This window comes from Biomphalaria glabrata, chromosome 17 (assembly GCF_947242115.1).
Source record: "Biomphalaria glabrata chromosome 17, xgBioGlab47.1, whole genome shotgun sequence".
NCBI lineage: Eukaryota > Metazoa > Mollusca > Gastropoda > Planorbidae > Biomphalaria > Biomphalaria glabrata.
The window spans coordinates 15,686,325-15,708,450 of NC_074727.1; the positions used below are offsets into that span (position 1 = coordinate 15,686,325).

The 22,126-nt window shown below is 33.9% G+C and overlaps 1 protein-coding gene across 1 annotated transcript; it reads right to left on the minus strand.

Annotated features, from left to right (window-relative positions):
• Positions 1-2,196: 2,196 nt before the first annotated feature.
• Positions 2,197-12,313, minus strand: LOC106057865 (uncharacterized). The gene is made up of 3 exons (XM_056014911.1): positions 12,097-12,313; positions 8,596-8,739; positions 2,197-6,633 (listed from the first exon to the last, which is right to left on the minus strand). Exons 1-3 carry the CDS (start codon positions 12,311-12,313, stop codon positions 6,443-6,445), a joined length of 552 nt encoding a protein of 183 aa, XP_055870886.1. The 3' UTR covers positions 2,197-6,442.
• Between the last annotated feature and the right edge of the window lie 9,813 nt (positions 12,314-22,126).

The following is a 22,126-nucleotide window of genomic DNA, read 5'->3' on the forward strand; positions in this document are numbered from 1 at the left end:
CTCGAAGCATAAAGGGGATTAATTCAACTTATACCACCATATCAGTCAAGTACAATTTTTTTCCCTTATTCTATACCAAACAAAATAATTAATTAACATAGCTAATTAACTAGTTGATTAATTTTTTAATTTTTTAAATTCTTGTTTTGTCAGGTAAAAGAAATAATTGTGCAAAATTTCCGTGTAATTTGAGATTGGGTGTCGGATAAATAACGTGTACAAACTGTTATCAGACAGACAGACAGGCAGGCAAAGTGAGTTGATATAAGTTTGTAAATACTGACCAAGTAGAGGTCACGCTTTAAGTGGCAATATTCCTTTAGTTTTTTAGAAATATGAAGAATTGGGGACTTAAAACAAACAAATATTACCATTAGACTGAATTAACACCATCAGTTAAATCACTAAATTTAGAGACACTTCAGGATACAAACTGCCTAGTTGGGGGGGGGGGTGTCTTCTAAAACAAACAAAAAAAAAAGGGGGGGAGGTAAACAAGGAGCTCAAAAAATATATATTTTCCTAGTAGTTTAAATATTAACAAAGTAAACTGACATTATTAAACAATGTTTCAGAAATGAAACTATTTGAAGTAGAGAGTAAAGAGACGTCTCTAGAGAGACATTGCAATAGCATTGACGACTCAAAACGTTTTGAAGGCATTTCAAAACGTCTTAACTAAAGTGTTTCTACTTGACTTTCTTGTGTCAGAATACAAGAGCAATGTCCACATTGTCACGCCTGTCGTACATCGCACCTCCTTGCTGGATGGGAGAACCCTCTGCCACCCCAATACTGTATACAGAAAGCATCCTTTGTAATTTGTAGTATACAAAACATTTTAAAATTATGTACAAAACACTATTTCCGAAAAGATTGAACCAGTGTTTCCCAAACTGTGTTCCGCGGAACCCTAATGTTCCGCAAGGCCTGACAGTAGGACACCAAGAGAATTTATTTCTCAAAAACATAAGCAAAGTGTTGCAATAAATACTCAGGATGTGTGATGTGTTCTGTTCAAAGAAATGTTTGGGATACACTGGATTAAACAGACGCTTTATACGAGCATTTATTCCGTCAAGTTGGGTTCCACATAGTTTGTAAATAAATATGCAAAATAAAACTTGAAAATTGTGTTATAATTATATGTCTTTAAGTTTCTTTTCTTTTTCATTATATTTTAAAGGCTTCACGGATCCCAATGTTCAGCACCTTCCCTGTTCAGCACCTTCCCTGGTTCACAATTAGTAGGGAGGGTGGAGGGGCGCCACGGGTAAAAGTTAGAGAAACACTGGCTTAGTGTTTAATGTATTGATTCTAGTTTATAAATGATTAAATTTCACGGCTCGTCTGTTTTAGATTCTTCATGTTTTCTTAAGTTGGGGAGGGGAGTGTCGGGGGACGGATGTTCTAATATTGGCCTAACCAAGGTTAAATAGCATTTAAATTTTATTTTCTTGTTTGATTTGTAAAAGTTTCTATTAATAAACCCCTAAGTTTGTTTGATTTAAAAAAAAAATTATCAATATGGAGATTCCATGATAACTTTTCATTATTATAACACTTTGACATTTTGAGTTTAGTCTGTGTAACAAGTTTGCTTGAACGAAAGAAGTATTTATTTTTTTTTTTAAGTCTTAATAATTGGCTTTTCGGTGGGTAGAAAGACATGCTCCGATTTGATTTCCACTTCTACTATTCATCTGATTCTCTCCGTTAAACCTTCAGTTTACTGTGTTGTTTTTATCGTTCTATATTATTGTGCGATCAACTTGAAATAATCTGACTTTAGTTCCTGAACTAATGCAATTGGGTAGATCATTTTCATAAATCAGAAACAATGGTGGGCCTAAGTCTGTTCTTTGATGTACACCTGAGTTTCTTGTTATTGATTTGAAGCCATTCATTATTACATTTTGTTCTGTACCTATTAGAAAATCCAGAAAACATATGTGCATTGAACCAGTTATGCCAAAATATGTTAATATTTTAAAAAGCTACGGTGTTGAACTTTGTCAAATGCCTTCGAGAAGTCTAATAAAATGGTATCTATTGCTCATTATTATTTAAGCCTTTGGAATAGTCATCAATTAATTGAGTTTCAAATGACCCAGTAGAGACTTTGTGATGCTTATACTTTTAACCCAAAGCTTTTAAATCTACAAATCTGCATCAATCATTAAATGAACAAAGCAGTTTTGTAAGTCAGATTTTTATTCTTGTTTAGGAAGAAATAATACTTGTTGAAGTTTATTTGAGAAATATTAATACAAACTGGCACATACATTCTATGTGAAACGAAATGTTGCCAAACAAGATCTTTTTACTAGCTACAATGGAAGTAATACAATTTCCCAGGCTTATACGTGAGTCGGTGGTTATATTACACAATCAGCAACTTACTATTCAGTAGTGTGGAAGAATTTATGACCAATGATTTAACCATTTGTACAGGGAAAGAATTGATGAGTAAGGGATAACTGGGGGTATGTTCTGTGGACAATCTGATGGCTATTTGCCTTGTGGAAGTATTGGAGGGCCAAAAGTTATAATTTTTTTGGAAGAATTAGATGAACAAAGGTTTACATGTGCATCCAGTGCAAAAAAAAAATATAAACTAAAATTTACAACCAATGAAAAAAAATAATTTTAATGTCTCTTAAGTTTTAGTTACATTACAATGTTTAACAAGAAAAAACATTCAAAATACTGTTTTTAAAAGACTATACCTCCTTTAGACAACTTAAAGAGCTTTTGTTTTTCTTTTAATAACTAATGAATGTTACATTTAAAAACTTTCCCCAGAGAAAGAATCCTCGCTAAGTGAAGGTATAGATCTACTACACTTTATAATATTTCAATGATGGGCCTTTAAATTCCCGACATTGATAAGTCCTTTCAAAATCGATGCTGGATCTTGATCTAGGCCTAGTTCTCTAGTCAAATTTAAATGTATTTCTTTTTTACTTTGAAAAATTATAATGGTCAAATTAAAGTTTTCTCAATGTGGCCAAGTAGCTAGTTATTCTTTTCTCACCGATATACATCAACTGTAAAATTTCTAGGAAAATCGTTAGAACCGTGTTTTTTTTTGTTTTTTTTTAGATCCGCGTCCAAGTTCCAGGCGCCCTAAAAATCCCGAAAATTCAGAATTCCAGTCTTCACCTTATTATATATAATTGATCAATACTTAGTTGTCATGTGACCTGCCCACTTTACATTCTTCAACAAATCTCATGTTTGCTAGGCCAAAATACCCATTTGGCCTTGGTGCTCACGAAGCCATTGTCCTATGAAACAAGGAAGACTACTATCATTCTACTTACACTTACAGTTAATTTGAAATCAAAATTGCGAACAAAAAACATGGCGATATTCAATTGCACTTTTATAAGGGAACGTCCGGATAGTACGTAACACCGAGAATCACCTTTTAAAAAAAAACGCCTTCTTCCTTTGTAACAAATCGTAAAAAAACTAAATTACCTACACCCCAATAACATAACAAGAAAATTCGAATTTTACAAATGACTTATTTATTGATTATCACGTCCCCAAAGCACATTTTTCATCATAGTGTCAACAGAAATGATGGGAAAAGTAGGGCCCTATCGATTTCTTTAGTCGCTTCGATATCATTATCTACATTTTCAAGATCATCACAAAATTCACTCGAATTTATCCATTCCAGCTCATTGCTATCAGAGAGGGGAACTTGGTTTCGTCGCTTTGCAATCAGTCGCTTTGATCTCAGCCTCGTTTCAGTGCAAGTTTTGTTTGTGTGATTTGAGCGAGGTACCTGATGCAAACAATGCATTGCATCCATTAAATATTCGTGATGCAATCTGTCATTTCAAACGTGGGCGACAGTGAGGGGAAAACTCGTGGTGTTAGAAACAAATAATTTTTCCAGTAAATTTTTTTCGAAAACCCGTTGCTATAGCCATTCTGCGAAAGTCGGACCCGAGTAAAGTCAAGGTATCAGTGTATCTGTTATTTCATTGGAATATTCTTTTGTTACTAACAAATCTTCAGACTCCCCCACCTCCCACCTCCTAACAAATCGTAACAGATTTTATACCCCCGTCTTCCCCCTTTAGTTGTTAGGTAATATCCGTACATTCCCTAAGGCTACTCTATGTCTCCGTACATTCCCTAAGGCTACTCTATGTCTCACAGAAAGTCCAGTGTGAGCTCTGCCTCTCTGTATAAAGAACTTAGTGAATCATTTGTATTATTATATACGTGTAGAAGAAAACAAAAACATTTGGTGCACAAAATAAAATTTAAAAACAAATTCTAGACAACATAATATCCTTGTGAACAGTTACAAGAAAAATAAGACATACATTATAAACAATTGAACACTATCAGCAAATAAATATAAAAAATGAATATACAGTTACCTAGGTAACAGAAATTAATTCATAACAATTAAAATAAAAGGAATGAAAAAAAAACACGATTTTGAAAAGTAATAACATATATTAACTATACTCTGCCACACATTTACTAGAAGTTCTCCAATATCTAGATAGGAAGAAATGTATACCCTATTAACATTGTCACGTGATAATGTTTTGAAGTATAGTTCTTTTCGTTTAGTTTCTTACAATAAAAAGGCCGATTTATTTCTGTAGCAGTTATAACATAATATTTAAGACTCCAAGCCTTAAAAAAAACGTAATAGATAATTCATATTATTATTATATTTATTTATTTTTTTTTTTTTTGCTTCTGAACGTAGCTTCTTTTGTAATATAAATATTTCGTTTAGTTCAGAAAGGGAGAGCATTGAGTAACAAAAACGTTTTACAAAGTTTATGGTTTAACACTCTTATTGCCCTTTTTTTTAACCGTCACAACGCGAAAATTGTTCGGAAGTAGAGTGATGCTGGATTGATAATACCGGGCGTTAACGGCGGATACAATCTGGTATTAAATAAGCACTAAATTAATATATATAACTAAATAAATATAAATAATATTGATCATTTAATCTATTATTTCAATATGAAGATGATTAAATATAAACAAATTTAACTCACATACCCTTACGCGAGCACTGTTTTACCATTATGAATAGATATTTTTTTCTTTAATGAAGATTAAAATACGCAATAAGCACAGATTGCCACTATGTATCCAATAAGCTATGAAGAAATGGATTATTTTAAAAAAAATTAATAAACATTCCAAATGAAATGCTAACTTTAACCATCAATGTGTGCATGTAGGCCAAGTAAACATCAAAGACTCACAGGAATAAGAAATGGAGAAACATATAGTAAGTAAACTCAGACCCTGCAAACTATGTGCCTGATGACGCCAAGTTATTCTGTTTCTTTTGCCCTGGCTAACGAGGGTGTCGTGTCGCCTGCACAACGCTCCAACAGCCTTTACTTTCCTCAACTATTGTCAGATCCCCCCTAAATGTTGGGTGGACTCAAGGGTGCCCTAAAAAATCCCGCAATTCAAAATCCCATCCTTCACCGAGATTCGAACCTAGGACCCTGGGCTAGGAAGCCAAGCACTTAACCACCTCATGACAAAGAAATTTAAAGATGTCAGTACAGACATATCTGTGACATTGGCAGAAGTTTATTTGGGATGAAATCATTATAAGAGAAACTGTTGAGATGAAAAAAAAACACGAGGACTGTCAAATAAAAATTTACAAATGAAACTATTTCATACAGAAAGATAATATAAATAGCAAAGTATATTCTTTTTCTACATGATTCAGTTGTATCTAAGAATCTTTTCCATGTTTGTGTCTTTACTATCTCTACGTTTGTAAGTAATATCAATGACAAGTAATAGCTACAAAACAACATTTGTAATTAAAAACAAAACCCAGCAACAACTAAAATATAAACATTGTGTAGAAGTATTTTGTACAAAATAAGTAGCAGCAGTATAAGTAAATGATAGTGTCGTCTGTTACTTAATATTCAACAGAGTCATGACCAAGAAAAAAACACAGTTATATTATGGTCGTAACCAAAAAAAATTTGAAATACACTCCGCAGGATTACAAAAGTTAATGTCAAACTACAATCGAGAAAAATCATAATGATTTATTATTGCGAAATAATAATAATAATAATAAATTTTTATAATAAATAGTCTTATAATTTAAAAAATATTACGTTTCTGCTATTTTAATAATTTATTTTTTAAATAATTTATTTCTACAACAATTGTTTTTCTATCATTTTTATTTGTTATAACATTTCTTTAAAATTGTTTTTAGAAAAATGATTTTTTACAAATTGCTCGAAATGCATTTCCAGAAGTTACATTAGTATTGTTTTAAATTTTGAAAAAAAAACATTGTAAAGGCTTTAAACACAACTTCTATTAAAAGATTGAATTATAGTGATTTTTTTTCCTAGATTGCAACAACTGTAAAACTAAATACAAATATTGATTAGCTAATCTATAATGATTTCCCTCGACCCTCTATGACGTAGATAATGGAGGTGAACAGCGCCAGTCCAGCTGCTGCAGAGTCCAGCCAAAATGACCAGCCAAAATTTCTCCCACTGTGTTGGTCAAAGCTGACTATAACTTGAGAATTCTTGTAAGCACAGACCCCAAACACAACGGCAGCCACAGCCAGGTTTAGAACTGATCAGATATGGACAATGAGAGAAAGAAAGAATTAATTAAACCTGTCTAGGACTAATACATATACCTCACTATGTACATTTAAGATAGCGATATCTAACAGAATCAATAAATTACCACTATAAGTCTATAATTGTTTTTTTTTTATTTATTCATGTTTAGATAGGAACAAGTGTTAACTTGATCCGAGAATAGAAAATGGGAGAAATAACATGTTCGAAATTTGTACCAGACAGAAAGACAGAGTAAGCTGATATAAGCTTTGTAATAAAAATTAGTTCTAAGTATTCTCGATTTTGCATCTTACATCTAAGTAGTATTGGGATACCTTGGTAAAAGTAACAGAATATATTCAGTGCGAAAATAGATATGAATCAGCAGACTTCCGGGAAGAACAGATTGTGATATCAACATTGAATAATTCAATAACTATATAAACTTTAAGAAATTCTTTTAAAAAATAAAACAATACAAGCTTAATCCTACAAGTTGAAATGCAATAAAATGTAAGAATAATTTGTATAAAGAGTCTAATATGGGAACTGATTTGATGTTGTTTGCAAGATTTTTTTATCATTCAAAGAGAAGCAACAATGAGAACTAGATGCTATAATCAATTAGCAGGGCCGGCCTTACGCGTAAGCAAACTAGGCAGCCGCCTTAGGCCTCTGATTGGTGGGGGCCTCGAAAATGACTAACAAAAATTTTTTTTAGAAAAAAAAACAGTGAAACTTGGATCAAATCTCAAACATAGCAAAGCTTTATTGCTCTACGTCTGCTGGACTAGCTCTACGTTTTTAACATATCTCTAGGCTTATTCAAGAAAGTTTTAGATTTACTTGTTAGACTAACAATGTTAGAAGACCTTTTGTTGAAAATGTCGAAACGTTATTACCACTCTGGTGCATCAAAAGGCAAACGAAAAGCGGAATGCTTAAGAAGAAGTGGTCAACGACTTGGCTAAATTGCAGGAAAAAGTCATGAACACGGTCACGGAAGATACGGGTTCAAGCAATGCAGAGGAGAATCAAAATATCGGCTTCGATTGGAAAGATCTAGACTCTAGGCTTATGGTCATTTTCAAGTAGCGACAAAGAAAGTGTCGAAATCATCTTGATATGATCGTGATTTTATTTTTGCGTTGGGTGTTAATAAAACAAATAGGACGTCATTTTAGGTTTGAACCGCGAATAAAAGATTGTTGAATAAAAGATTGTCAAACTAACGCCTTGAGATTGGAGGATCGATGGGAATATTTACAAAAAGGGACATGAAAACGAGTCTTCAAGCTAAAATGTCACTAACCTTTTAAGTAGAGAAATGAAGCGATTTTCCGGCGCGTAAAAAATAAACTTCAAATATCCCATTTATTAAATTAAGCACTGGATCCAATGGTTTCTAATCAAATAATTTCAGGTCACATTTCAGTTCGTTTTCGCATCTTTTCGTTCATGTGGCCAGCGATACGAGGGTCGGAAAATGAAATGGCCCGCAGATCGAATTAGGTTGGGCATCACTGGTGTAAAAAGATGTATGCTTGTTGGCACTTGTTGCCAACATTTTAAGTCTGGCTGTCATAGCGTCTCCTAATATTCTAGCAGAAAAGACGTCAGCTAGGATTTTAAAATTTGATAAGATTCTAGTAGTTAGAACGTCTGCTATGATTCTTATGACGTCTGCATCATTTTGTTAGCCGTTATGACTGACTATGACGTCTGCTTGGATTCTAACAGTTATAACATTTGCTATGATGCTAGTAACTATCACGTCTGCTAAAATTCTAACAAAATTGACGTCTGATAAAATTCTAACAACTATTACAAGAAGCAGAAGTTGAATTTTGAAAATTAAACGCTTTTTATTTCCAGCATTTTTTTCGGGGGGGGGGGGTATTTGCGTATTTAAACAGCCCCTAAATAAATATCTTAAAATAAAAATAAATATATTTGGTAAGCTACTCACATGACATAAGCAAAAGTCCACTAATGACCTGACTTGTATTACATCCACGACAGTCACAGCATAGAGCAATGGTGGCGAACAGTAAAGAGAAAAGAGCCAATGACAAGCCGAAACACATTAAACCTTGGGTAGCTATCCACCATTCTGAAAAACAACAAACATGTTGATTGGTAGGCAAATGCCATTATTTCGACACGTGATAAAATGTATTTATTTTGCATAAGCATTTACAGTCTACATTTTTAGTTATTGATGCAACACAAAAAGGGTTTGTTAATAGTTTGAAAAAAAAATAGCACAAAATGATGAAGGAGGGGGGAGCGGGAGAACGGAAAAAAAAAAGGGGGGGGGATTATTATTGAGACACTGGCTGTAAGAATAAAATTGATTCACGATTTACTACAAACAGGGGCGAGCAACTGTATAGAAAAATACAGTAGACACACATGTATACACTAAACAATATTTTTCTTCTTCTTAGTGCATTTAATATTTTCATTTTTTTTCTATCTATTATTATTTTTTTATCACATTAACCTTTTAGGTTTTTAATTCCATTGTGATTCATACTTATAAATACTCTAGATGAAAACGGAGTAATGTGATACAATTACAGTAAAAACGTTAAAGTTTGAGCCATGAGAATAGAAATAAACGAATAAACCACGGACTAACAATTAAAACAAAATAAGCTAGTCTAGAAATTAAAAAAAAAAAGTATAAATAATGTCAAGTTCTGTTTTTCCAATATTGGAAATCTGATATCTGACAGATAGTGTTAGGTTGTCATATTTTTTTACATAAATCTTGCAATGCTATTTCATAGTCCCATAGCACAAAAATGTGTATTTACCACCAAACAGAATAGTTGTAGGCTTACTGTTTTATATAATGACCTACAAACATACATTATTGCTGGCTAGCAGAGAAATGGCGAAAGAACGCACATGTTGGATTCTCAGGGAGGTTGTGAAGACATCTTGGAAATTGTTTAAACACGTCAATTCTAATTGACTCCACCAGAGAAGTCATGTTGACCTTCTATGCCTGATCCAAGTGAGGATAAAGGAGGAGGGCCGGGCGTACGGCTAGCAACCCCACCCTGGAAAGTTAATAGCTACAGTAAACCAACAAAAGATAACTGAAAACTTTGTCTTGAGAGCAGAAGGCTCTTTTATCCAAAGAATCATAAAATAAAGTGAAAGCCGAAAGGTAGCCGCTAAGCTGAATATCCGTCTAGCCACCAGGAAACCAATAAATTTTTGAGTACAGGCGGACACTTTAAAGCTTGGCTATGCCTGGAGCAAGATGGAAAGGATGGCCCAGGACAGGGAATAAGGAGATCTTTTGTTAGCGGCCCATGCTCTGATAGGGGTGACGGGCTGTAAGTAAGTCAAATGTAATTGGTATCGAAATAGACGGTTAGTAGTCGGAAGACACAAACAGATGTTTGAAAAATGAAAGAAATATCGCTCTTTCCCACCCTCGCCATATCTTCTAACTCAAGGGATGCTGATCATTACAGGCCAATGTTTTTTCACCCTAAAAGAACCTTTGAATGTCAAAAATAATTATACGAAATATTAAAGGTGTAAAAAAAAATTCCGTGGGCGCGGTGGCTGAGTTGTAAAGCGCTTGGCTTTCGAACTAGCATTTCCGGTTTCGAATCCCGGTGAAGACTGGGATTTTTAGTGCGACTATGAGCCCACTGACATTAGTTGGGAAAAAGTAAAGGCGGTTGGTCATTGTGCAGGCAACATGACATCCTTTCCATTAGGACTAAAACAGAAAGATTTAAAAACTCATTTATCCCACTTTCGGTCAGAGTGTTACAAGGTCATCTGTCGTCATCGAGAAGTACATAGAAGTCTATTTATAAAGCGCTGGTTATGAGTGTGTATATGTTTCGTGTGTGAATGTTGTATGTATTTGCATCTATATTGTTATTGTACAGTAGTTACGCTGAGGTTGTCAATTGTAGTCAAACTGAATTTCCATTTGATTGGATCAATAAAAATTATCTTATCTTAACAGTGGGCCACAGAAACAGATGACCTTAACATCATCTTCCCCTAGAGATCGCAAGCTCTGAAAAGGGAAACTTTACTTTGAATAAACAACACACAGGCTTTAGAATTGAGACTGCCAACATTTGCACGCTAAAGTAGCAGACCAAAAAGCCTGGCAGCTTTTGATGCTAAAAATAATACATTTGGCTTCATTTTAAGTTTTCCCTTTTTTCTTCCTTCGTGTTCGACGAAACGTTTCCATACAATGTCCTCCCAATAACCTTGGCGTCAGTTATGATGGATGCTGTTACAGCGCCCCCTCTCAGCTTCAGAAACCAATCGATGACTTTTTTTCTTCTAATCTCATTTTATTCTTCTGCCCCAATCGTCCAAGTCCCAGCGATGAAGTAGACATGCACTAGAAATGACAGTTACATCGCATCTCGGAGAAAAAACTGAAATCTAGAGATATTTTGAAAACTGTAGCTCTACAACAAATAATATTTCAGTCTGATTTTGTTTGTATGTACTGTCTGTTATACATAATCTTGATGGCAGACACTGTTGATGTGGTACTTACGGATGTCATAGAGAAGTTTCACCAGTGTGCTAGGCCTTTAGCCTCGCGTTGTAAGATACCAGCCATTGGTGTATGGATTGAACAAATTGCATATACTTGGACTCAGTTGTTCAAACAGACCGAGGGAGGGAAGCTTTGATGGGCTTGGAGTTCCAACAGTCTTAGACTCAATTCTTAGGACAATCTTTTATAGAGAATTCAAGAGTCTTAGACTCAATTCTTAGGACAATCTTTTATAGATAGTTCAAGAGTCTTAGACTCAATTCTTAGGACAATCTTTTATAGAGAGTTCAAGAGCCTTAGACTCAATTCTTAGGACAATCTTTTATAGAGAGTTCAAGAGTCTTAGACTCAATTCTTAGGACAATCTTTTATAGAAAGTTCAAGAGTCTTAGACTCAATTCTTAGGACAATCTTTTATAGAGAGTTCAAGAGTCTTAGACTCAATTCTTAGGACAATCTTTTATAGAGAGTTCAAGAGTCTTAGACTCAATTCTTAGGACAATCTTTTATAGAAAGTTCAAGAGACTTAGACTCAATTCTTAGGACAATCTTTTATAGAGAGTTCAAGAGTCTTAGACTCAATTCTTAGGACAATCTTTTATAGAGAGTTCAAGAGTCTTAGACTCAATTCTTAGGACAATCTTTTATAGAGAGTTCAAGAGTCTTAGACTCAATTCTTAGGACAATCTTTTATAGAGAGTTCAAGAGTCTTAGACTCAATTCTTAGGACAATCTTTTATAGAGAGTTCAAGAGTCTTAGACTCAATTCTTAGGACAAACTTTTATAGACAGAGTTCAAAAGTCTTAGACTCAATTCTTAGGACAATGACAAAAAATGAAAGAAAAGAAAAAAAAAAGAAATATCTATTCTACATTGGCAATTCTAAACTGTTGACTATATCCTCTTACCTGAACTGATGTCGATGTGGGTGGCAGTGGTTATGGTATTTAACTTGTAGTTATCCTCAAACACCCATGTGCAAGAGTTGGCCTTGCAGTGAGCCCACAAGCCCTGGTAGTCGCCCGCCTTGAACTCAATCCAGTAAGGCGTAGCAAATGAGATAATTATTGCTAAATTGGTGAGCACCAAAAAGACCAGGCCGAATACAGCGCAGCAAGTCGTCATGGTAACGATAGAGACGCTAACGAGCACAGGAAGTGGTGAAGATTATCCGTCCACTAATTACTGCCACAAGGGAAAAACTGTCAGATCATATGTACAAGGCGTGTGGTGAATTGAGGCTACCTCAAAGTATGTTTTTTATTCCGATGTTCATGAATGAAGAGCTGAATAAGGGAACAAACACAATAGTTTTCCGTTCTTCAATGAGATAGTGTGTCCTAATCGATCCAGGAATCACTACTCGCTCTTTCGTAACGACACTTGATTTAAATATTGCGTCTGCAAAATAAAAAAATAAAAATAAAAGATTAAAAAAAATGATTGACGGTCTATTGGACATTTTCATTGATGACAGAAAAAAACAACATATAAACAGCTACTAGCTTTTTGCTGTAGCGTGTGTATAAAATACAATGTCTGTAATCTAGTACGTGATAACTTCCATACCTATTTTAGCACCGCAGAATCAAATTTTGAAAGCTTTTCGGCTGTAGCACACACACAAAAATCAATTAAAAGTAAAGAAAAGCAATTCCTCCTGTAAGAATCTGATGACTTTTTGTAAGAGCTCTAAGTGACTAAAGAATAATAGATCAAAAAAAAAAAAAAAAAAGGAAATCTTTTAAACCTGACCCGATTCTCCATCCCGATGGAAAAAAAAACTGGTTTACGCTTATGTACAAATCTAAGATTATCATGGGCGTAGCCAGGGGGGGGGTTTGGGGTTCAACCCCCCCCCCCCGCAGGGGGGGATCGGAATTTAGTGACTGATTTTTTGCTTTGATTTTGTTTATTTTAGGTGAGATTTTAATACAAAACCATCACTTTCCCCAGCACAACCAAGGGTGTTTTAAGTTTAAAACCCCCTACCAGGGTTTTTTTAGTTTAAAACCCCTACCAGGGGGGTTCGAGTTTAAAAACCCCTACCAGGGGGGTTCGAGTTTAAAACCCCTACCAGGGGGGTTTGAGTTTAAAACCCCCTACCTGGGGTTTTTGCAGTTAAATCTCAAAAAAAAAAATGCAAACGAAAATCCCCAAATTCCAAGAGCACAAAAAAAGCAAAGTACGCACTCAATATTCTATGACCGTAGCTAAATGGGTTATGACTTAGTTTTGAGTTTAAACCCCACTTCAGCGGGTATGAAGGTAAAAAATACCTCTTTAATAATAAAAACAAAGCACAATATACACTCAAAATGTTATGAGTGTAGTCAAAGGGGTTTTGAGTTTAAACTCCCCTCCAGTGGAGTTTGAAGCTAAAAAGTACCTCTTCAATATAAATTAAAGCAAATTACTCACTCTAAAATCTATGTGCGTAGCCAAAGGGGTTTTGAGTTTAACCCCCCCCCCCCGCCAGGGGGTTTGAAGCTAAAAAATACATCTTCAGTGTCAGAAAAAAGCAAATTACGCACTCAAAATGCTATGAGCGTTGCCGTAAGGGGTTTTGAGTTTAAACCCCCCTTCAGGGGGGGGTTGATGCTAAAATACCTCTTCAATATAAAAAAAAGCAAATTACACACTAAAATTATTTGAGCGTAGCCAATTCAATCGGGGGTTTTGAGTTTAAACCCCTCTCCTACAGATGGCTTTTTTTAAAGTTTAAAATACCCCTCCAGATGATTTTGAGTTTAAGATCCCCCTACAGAGCATTTGCAGTTGGAAAACCCCCAACAGATGATTTTGACGATAAAACTTTTCGATATAAAATCTAAAGCAAACTACAGTCACTTAATTCCAAGAGCGTATTCAAGAGAGACTACACATTTTTACCTGTGGCGGGGCTCCATCAATAAAGTGCAGTGAATAGTCATCTGCCGAAATTGAAAAACACTAAATGTGGCTCAATAAAGATGGCAGATTTTAGGAGTCAGTTATAGGGATCGGGTCCAAATCAAGAAAATCCTATGCCGAACTGTGAGTCGACCCCTAAGTAAGATTGTGACAGATCGTCGCATGAGGTTTGCCGGACATGTTCTCCGACAAAAAGAATTACGCATAAGAAGAGTTGCAATGATATCCTAGTACAACATGACGCCACTCATTCATGGAGGTCCTCATGGCAGGTGGAAAGAGGCTTCAGACATTACCAGTGACAGATTTTTATTGAAACAGCTTGGCGGCAAATGCTCCGAACGGCGCGGGAGGGTCTAAGTCAGTAAGAATAGCCCATTAGGTTTTTGAAATAAAACTTTTTAATAGCTGGTAAATGCAGTGTAGATACCTCAGAATATGCATTTTGTTGGCTTTCAATATCAGAAATAGTGCTTGGCGGCGGGGCTTCGCCCCGCGCTGGGGAAGCTTCTAGCGCTCCCCCAGACCCCCTTGTTAGTAATGGCGGGGGATCTACAACTTTATGGAAACAGCTTGACGCAAATGCGCAGAACGGCGCGGGAGGGTCTAAGTCAGTAAGAATAGCACATTAGGTTTTTGAAATAAAACTTTATAATAGCTGGTAAATGTAGTGTAGATACCTCAGAACATGCATTTTGTTGGCTTCCAATATCAGAAATAGTGCTTGACGGCGGGGCTTCGCCCCGCGCTGGGGAAGTTCATGGCGCTCCCCCAGACCCCTTTGGTAGTAATGGCGGGGAATCTACAATTTTTCCGCTAACTCATGGAAGAACCTATTCTAGGGCACAATAAGCGTCTTCCGAAAGAATGAAGGGTAAAAATGCAATAAAGATTATGTACACACACACACACACACATAAATACATATAGATTTTTTTCGCGCGGGGGGGGGGGGAGAAAAAATCCCCCCCCCCCGAAAAAAAATCCTGGCTACGCCCATGAAGATTATAGAACTTTCTAGTTTTCTGATATAGATGATATAGATTCAGACTTAAAAAAGACAATAGTCTTAATAGCTACTGGATCTAGGTAGAGATGTAGTATTTTACGTATTGATATTGTGTCTAAGGAATTGCATTATCGTTATAATCAAATGTGTATTGTGACACAAATATATATATATATACTAGACATATGTTACCCGCGACCCGCGGGTCTTTATTTGCGCATTACTTTCGATATAGTCACTGAGAGTGTTTTGTAAGCAATTAAACGAAATAATAATGTAATAAGTAAAGCGAATGTGTCAATGTAAAAATAGTGTGAATAATGCTATCAAATCAAAATAGCTAATAGGCTTAAATCCATTTTTTTTAAATTAAAAAATTTCTTTTGAATAATCTAGTGGATTGGATTTAGATGTATGTTAAACGTAGCTAATGATCCTTTCACGTTATTTCAGTTTCGCTACGAAAATAAAATTAGTTTTGCGAAAATGGTTTACCCAAAGTCGATACATTCTTATCTATTAAAAACGAAAAGAGCGATAGCTTTGTTAAATAAATGGGATTATAAAGTGAACAATTAAACGAAATAATTTTTAGTACGCGATTCATGAATGAATATAGATCTAGGCCTATCTCAACTCGGCTTCGCAGCTTTCGTAAACGAATGTAACTTTAGAAAACCAATTTTGAATGTTTATTTGATCAAAATATGAAATGAATGGACTTTAATTAATATTTTTATGTGTTAAAGTATAAAACTATCTGTGCGAAGAGAAGTTTTATCATCTTAGAGTTGGATTAGAGTTTTAGATCTAGGGATGGGATTATAAAGTAAACAATTAAACGAAATAATTTTTAGTACGCGATTCATGAATGAATATAGATCTAGGCCTATCTCAACTCGGCTTCGCAGCTTTCGTAAACGAATGTAGCTTTAGAAAACCAAATTTGAATGTTTATTTGATCAAAATATGAAATGAATGGACTTTAATTAATATGTTTATGTGTCAAAGTATAAAACTATCTGTGCGAAGAGAAGTTTTATCATCTTAGAGTTGAATTAGAGTTTTAGATCTAGGGATGGGATTATAAAGTAAACAATTAAACGAATTAATTTTTAGTACGCGATTCATTACGGTATTGTCTAATGAAAGAATGTTCGTCAGGAAATCTGTAATCACAGATATAAGGAACTAATTAATGTAAAAAATGCTTTTGAAACACAAAATTGAAGATTAATTTTATTATATAATGAAATCAATGGATCTTCTTTTGTATTTTCATGTGTCAAAGTAAAAAACTATCTGCGCAAAGTGTATTTCTTAAAATTAGATCTAGGTCTAAATCCTTTCTATCTTTTCTCATGTCAACATTGTAGACATGGCCTAGATCCATAAAATACTATAGCTGTAATAGAGTCGGACAACTTTATTTTTTTTGAGGGTCTTACATTTGTTTTAGGGCTACAATACATTCACTAAGGTCTAAGTTGGTACCCAAGGAACATTCCTGCCTAGTTTTATCAAGATTGGTCAAGCGGTTTTGATGTCTATAAGTAACATACATACATACATACCCCTCACATTCTACTTTATAATATACTAGATAGACATATGTTACCCGCGACCCGCGGGTCTTTATTTGCGCATTACTGTCGATATAGTAACTGAGAGTGAGAGTAAACAATTAAACGAAATAATAATGTAATAAGTAAAGCGAATGTGTCAATGTAAAAATAGTGTGAATGAAGCTATCAAATCAGAATAGCTAATTGGCTTAAATCCATTAAAAAAAAAAATTAAAACATTTGCTTGTAGGCCTACATATATTTGATTAAAATTTGAGATGAATAGACTAAATTTTGTATGTTCATGTGTATAAAGTATAAAGTAGATCTTGAGGTAGACATAGATCTAAATCTACACTAATCTAGAGCTTTAATAGACTATTGAGTTCATTCTGTGCTGCGCATGCGTGAACTTTTTTTCATGAATGAATATAGGCCTATCTCAACACGGCTACGCAGCTTTAGCGAACAGCGAACGAATATATTAAAAATGCTTTAGAAAAACAAATTTGAATGTTAATTGATTAAAATATGAAATGAATGGACAATAATTAGTATGTTTATGTGTTAAAGCATAAAACTATCTTTGCGAAGAGAAGTTTTATCATCTTAGAGTTCAATAAGAGTTTTAGACCTAGGCCTAGGAATAGACTCAGTAGAGAGATGTGTTAATGTGTAACCATTTGGTAATGTCTAATGAAAGAATGTTCGCCACGAAATCTGTAGACACAGATATCAGGAACTAATTTATGTAAAAAATGCTTTTGGGTAATCTAGTGGATTGGATTTAGATGTATGTTAAACGTAGCTAATGATCCTTTCACGTTATTTCTCTTTCGCTACGAAAATAAAATTAGTTTTGAGAAAATGGGTTTACCCGAAGTCGATACATTCTTATCTATTAAAAACGAAAAGAGCGATAGCTTTGTTAAATGAATGGGATTATAAAGTGAACAATTAAACGAAATAATGTTTAGTACGCGATTCATGAATGAATATAGATCTAGGCCTATCTCAACTCGGCTTCGCAGCTTCCGTAAGCGAATGTAGCTTTAGAAAACCAAATTTGAATGTTTATTTGATCAAAATATGAAATGAATGGACTTTAATTAATATGTTTATGTGTTAAAGTATAAAACTATCTGTTCGAAGAGAAGTTTTATCATCTTAGAGTTGAATTAGAGTTTTAGATCTAGGGATGGGATTATAAAGTAAACAATTAAACGAATTAATATTTAGTACGCGATTCATTACGGAATGGGTTGGTAGACATATGACGCGACAATTTCTGCGTACTAAGCTGATCCGCCATCTTGTCTGTAAGTTTACACTAGTTACCTTACTCTGACTATAGACGAGTAACTAGATCTAATAATACAATCGGGTTTAAGTTTCCAAAACATAATCTCTACACCTTTATTGCATTAATTTAAACAAAATTCCTTGCTACTGCTGCATGAAAGGGTGCTCAAATACTAGAAGAGTAATAACTTCATGGCAAAGTAATCTCTTCAACGCTAGTCTAGTCTAGTCTAGACTAGCGTTGAAGAGATTACTTCCAAAAAGATTTCTCTCTTGGTTGAAACCAATCAACAGAAAAGGATTTACCCCAAAATATGTTGAAGGGAAACCTTGGCTTAAAGTTTGTGGAAATCATTTTTAAAAAGTTAAATCTAATCTAGTATAGATTCTTGTCAATCTAGAGCTCGAGAGATGACGACTATGATGTCAGAGTACTATGTCTATGTGAAGTATGTGTGTAGATCTGGTAACCTATGTATACTATTATGTAGAATTTATTTATTAAATATAGACTCAAGCTCTAGACTAGATTCTAGATCTATTACAGACTATTAATAATACTATCACGATCTAGATGCATGTTTATAATCTGTACTTGTATTAATTATTAGATCTTGCTTTAGATTCTAGATACCGTTGTAAGTCTAGATCTAGACTTATTGGAGACACATTCTAGAGATGGATCTTGCTTTAGATTCTAGATACCGTTGTAAGTCTAGATCTAGACTTATTGGAGACACATTCTAGAGATGGATCTTGCTTTAGATTCTAGATACCGTTGTAAGTCTAGATCTAGACTTATTGGAGACACATTCTAGAGATGGATCTTGATTAGATTGTTACTAACTTTCAACTTGTATTTGATCTACATGTTACTTTATTGTTGTTGTTTTTTTTTATTATTATTATTCAGATCAGTAGATCTACTAAATGTAGCCTGATTAGATTTACCTATAAATCCTTTATAGTAAGATATATAATATAATCTATATCTGTAACATATTATATACTTTGACATTAGCCATAGGAGTAAGTGATATGAAATCTAGCATTCCAGACTAACACAGGTTTCACCAGTCACTTGAGGAAGCACAAAAGCCCAGTGCAAAGCGTTCAGCCATGATGGACAAACTATTTATAGTATTATCTAGTTAATATAGTTCTATCTACTATTATCTAGATATAATTAAATCCACTAAATTGTATTGTAAAATGTTTTGCATTTTGGAAGTTTCTTCCTACTCCAAACCTCCCGCAGGACAACAGGGGATGGGAATGGGTAGGGTTTGAACCCGGAACCATTGGTAAGTCTATCGCGCCAAATGCATGACCAGGCAAACATCTTGATTTGAATAAATAAATGAGATACTTTATATATCATAATTTTTTTTTTTTAAATAGATCTAGTTCTTGACATCCATTGTCATGCAAACAGTTACATACAACAGGATTTTGATCTAGAAATAAAATGATTTATTTGAATAAACAAGTTAACCTGAAAGACCTTATGATAATATTTAAGATAATAATAATTAATAAACAAACAATATTTAAATTCATTTCTTTTATTTCCACAAATAAATGAATGCATTATATGATTTGAATAAATATATCTATATATTAAATTATATAAATATTTCTCATTGGATAGCTTGGATATAATACAGGCACTGTCTCACATTTACACATATATATAATTTAATTTAACTACCTTAATTATGAATGTACACAAATTATTTTTTTAACACACATTATTACAAATATTCTAGGTAAACCTGCCTATGTATTAGCTGATATGTTTAAAATTCATCCCACAACTGCCTCTAAAATCTTCATAAACGTTTTATATCTTATGTATGTCAACATGTTCGATTTGATTTTCTGGCCCAATAAGGAGAGTCTCGGAAAGACAACGCCCAAAGAATTTATTTATACTTATGGCAGGAAAGTGACAGTAAAATGTTTGACATCCAAGTAATAAATGCCTGTTTTAAAATTTTCATTGAGAGACCTATCAGCATTAAAGCACAGGCACAAACTTATTCTTTCAACAACACAGTAAAATATCTGATTGGAATAACACCTCAAGGTGTTATCTCATTACTTTCAATAAATGAATTAAAAGAATGTATACTAAGCTACTAAGCTTTATAGTTTCTCTGGATTTAATAGCCTTTGAATTTATATTTTTAGAAGCGATGTTGTCCACAAGAGAATCAAATTTAACTTTTTTTTTTGTTTTTGATGAGGTGAAATCAATCTGAGAAACCTTAGTTGACAAAAGTTTTTTAAGCTTTGATGGATTCGTCCAGTAAGATGACACGCCTGTAACTGTCTTTATTACTCTCTTTTACTCTGGTGTTGGCTTCCAGCATAAATAAAGTGGCTGCCACATGAGTGCAGACTCGCCAAGTCCAGCTATACAAGAACATTGGGCTGATAGAATAATACCATCTTGACTTATTACTATCCAGGGCTGCAATACCTTTTCTGCTAACCGCTGAGAGTGAAGAACCTATTTAAAAGAAAAATAAAATAATTAAAAATACCTGTACATATCAAGACATTGGTCTCATATACATGTAAATACCTATGACTATCATTATATAACAATATTAATTAATTACCTTTTCTAGTACAACAGTATTTGGGTAGTTGTGTGGTTTATAAGCCATAGCATCTTGAACCCAGCCATCTAGGAACTGGTTGTAGGCTGCTTAAGTCTTGTAAGCCTGTAGACATTAAGTAAAAATAGCGTTAACATTTTAATAATAGAAGTAGAGCTTTTGTAATATAAAAAATTGCTTGGATTTCGGAGCATTTGAGAATTGTAAAAGAAACACAGAACTAGTATCAGTTCAAGGACCATTAGATTTATCGACAAGTTACTAGTCCTGATGAGCCTAGTCCTAGAAACAAAAAAATTAAAAGTCTTCAGCCCTAGACTTAGATCTAAAATGGATAGTAAAGTTTTCTTTGGTTTAGATGCTAGATCTAATCTAGTATGTAGGCTAAACTCTAGTCTGAGACATCATCCAGGTTTTGTATATATATAATATATAGACATATAGTATGATATAGATCTAGAATCTAATCTAGATCTACAAAGTTACAAAGTCTACATATAATATATTCTAGATCTAGAATACTATGTAAGTAACTAGATCTAGACCTTGAAGACTTGAGTAGTTGTAGAATGTAGATCTATCACAATATATGAACATTATTATATGTTACAATAATCATAATAATGTTGTGTTGATTAGTTGATCTAGAAGATTCTAGATCTAGTCACAAAATTATCTAGTCCTAGACAATAATAATAGAGTCTGTTCAGTCTATTATAATTTACTACATTTATGTAAAAAAAAATATAGATCTAATCATATATCTAATGATCTAGTCTAAATAAATACTAGAGATGTCTAGATCTAGCTAGATGTCTAACTAATGAGTCTAATGTTAACTTAGTCTAGATTAGTAGATCTAGATCTAATCTAGGTTTAACAATAAATAGAATAAATCCACTTCTAACGTAGATCTAGATCTATAACTAAACTTTTTAACTAAGTATACCTCCTACCTTGAATTCATCCTTTGTGATTGTGTAAGCCAAGCACTTTCAGTCAGTCCAGTAGTCAGGTAGAACAAGACATTACAAGATAATAAGTGAAGAGATCTGGATAACACAAGGAGGGCAGCAAATCGTTTTCTTTATTACACAGGCTTGCTTTTAAAGTGTAAGGATTAATATTATTTATTTCTGAAATTTTCTTACTATATCTTTCTTTGTTCGACTCATCCATGGTAAGTCACAGTAAGTGCCTAAAAGGGAAAGCGTTTGTTGATTGTGCATAGAAACCAGATTTTTACCACCAATATGTCTGCCGTGCCCAAATCACGTGACTATGTCTACCAACCCATTGTCTAATGAAAGAATGTTCGTCAGGAAATCTGTAATCACAGATATAAGGAACTAATTAATGTAAAAAATGCTTTTGAAACACAAAATTGAAGGTTAATTTTATTATATAATGAAATCAATGGATCTTCTTTTGTATTTTCATGTGTCAAAGTAAAAAACTATCTGCGCAAAGTGTATTTCTTAAAATTAGATCTAGGTCTAAATCCTTTCTATCTTTTCTCATG

Coding starts and splice junctions, on each gene's coding strand:
- LOC106057865 (XM_056014911.1), bottom strand. CDS start 12,313: ATGACGACTTGCTGCGCTGTATTCGGCCTGGTCTTTTTGGTGCTCACC. Junction 8,740..12,096: donor CCACATCGACATCAGTTCAG/GTAAGAGGATAT, acceptor GTTGTTTTTCAG/AATGGTGGATAGCTACCCAA. Junction 6,634..8,595: donor TGGACTTTTGCTTATGTCAT/GTGAGTAGCTTA, acceptor ATATCTGATCAG/TTCTAAACCTGGCTGTGGCT.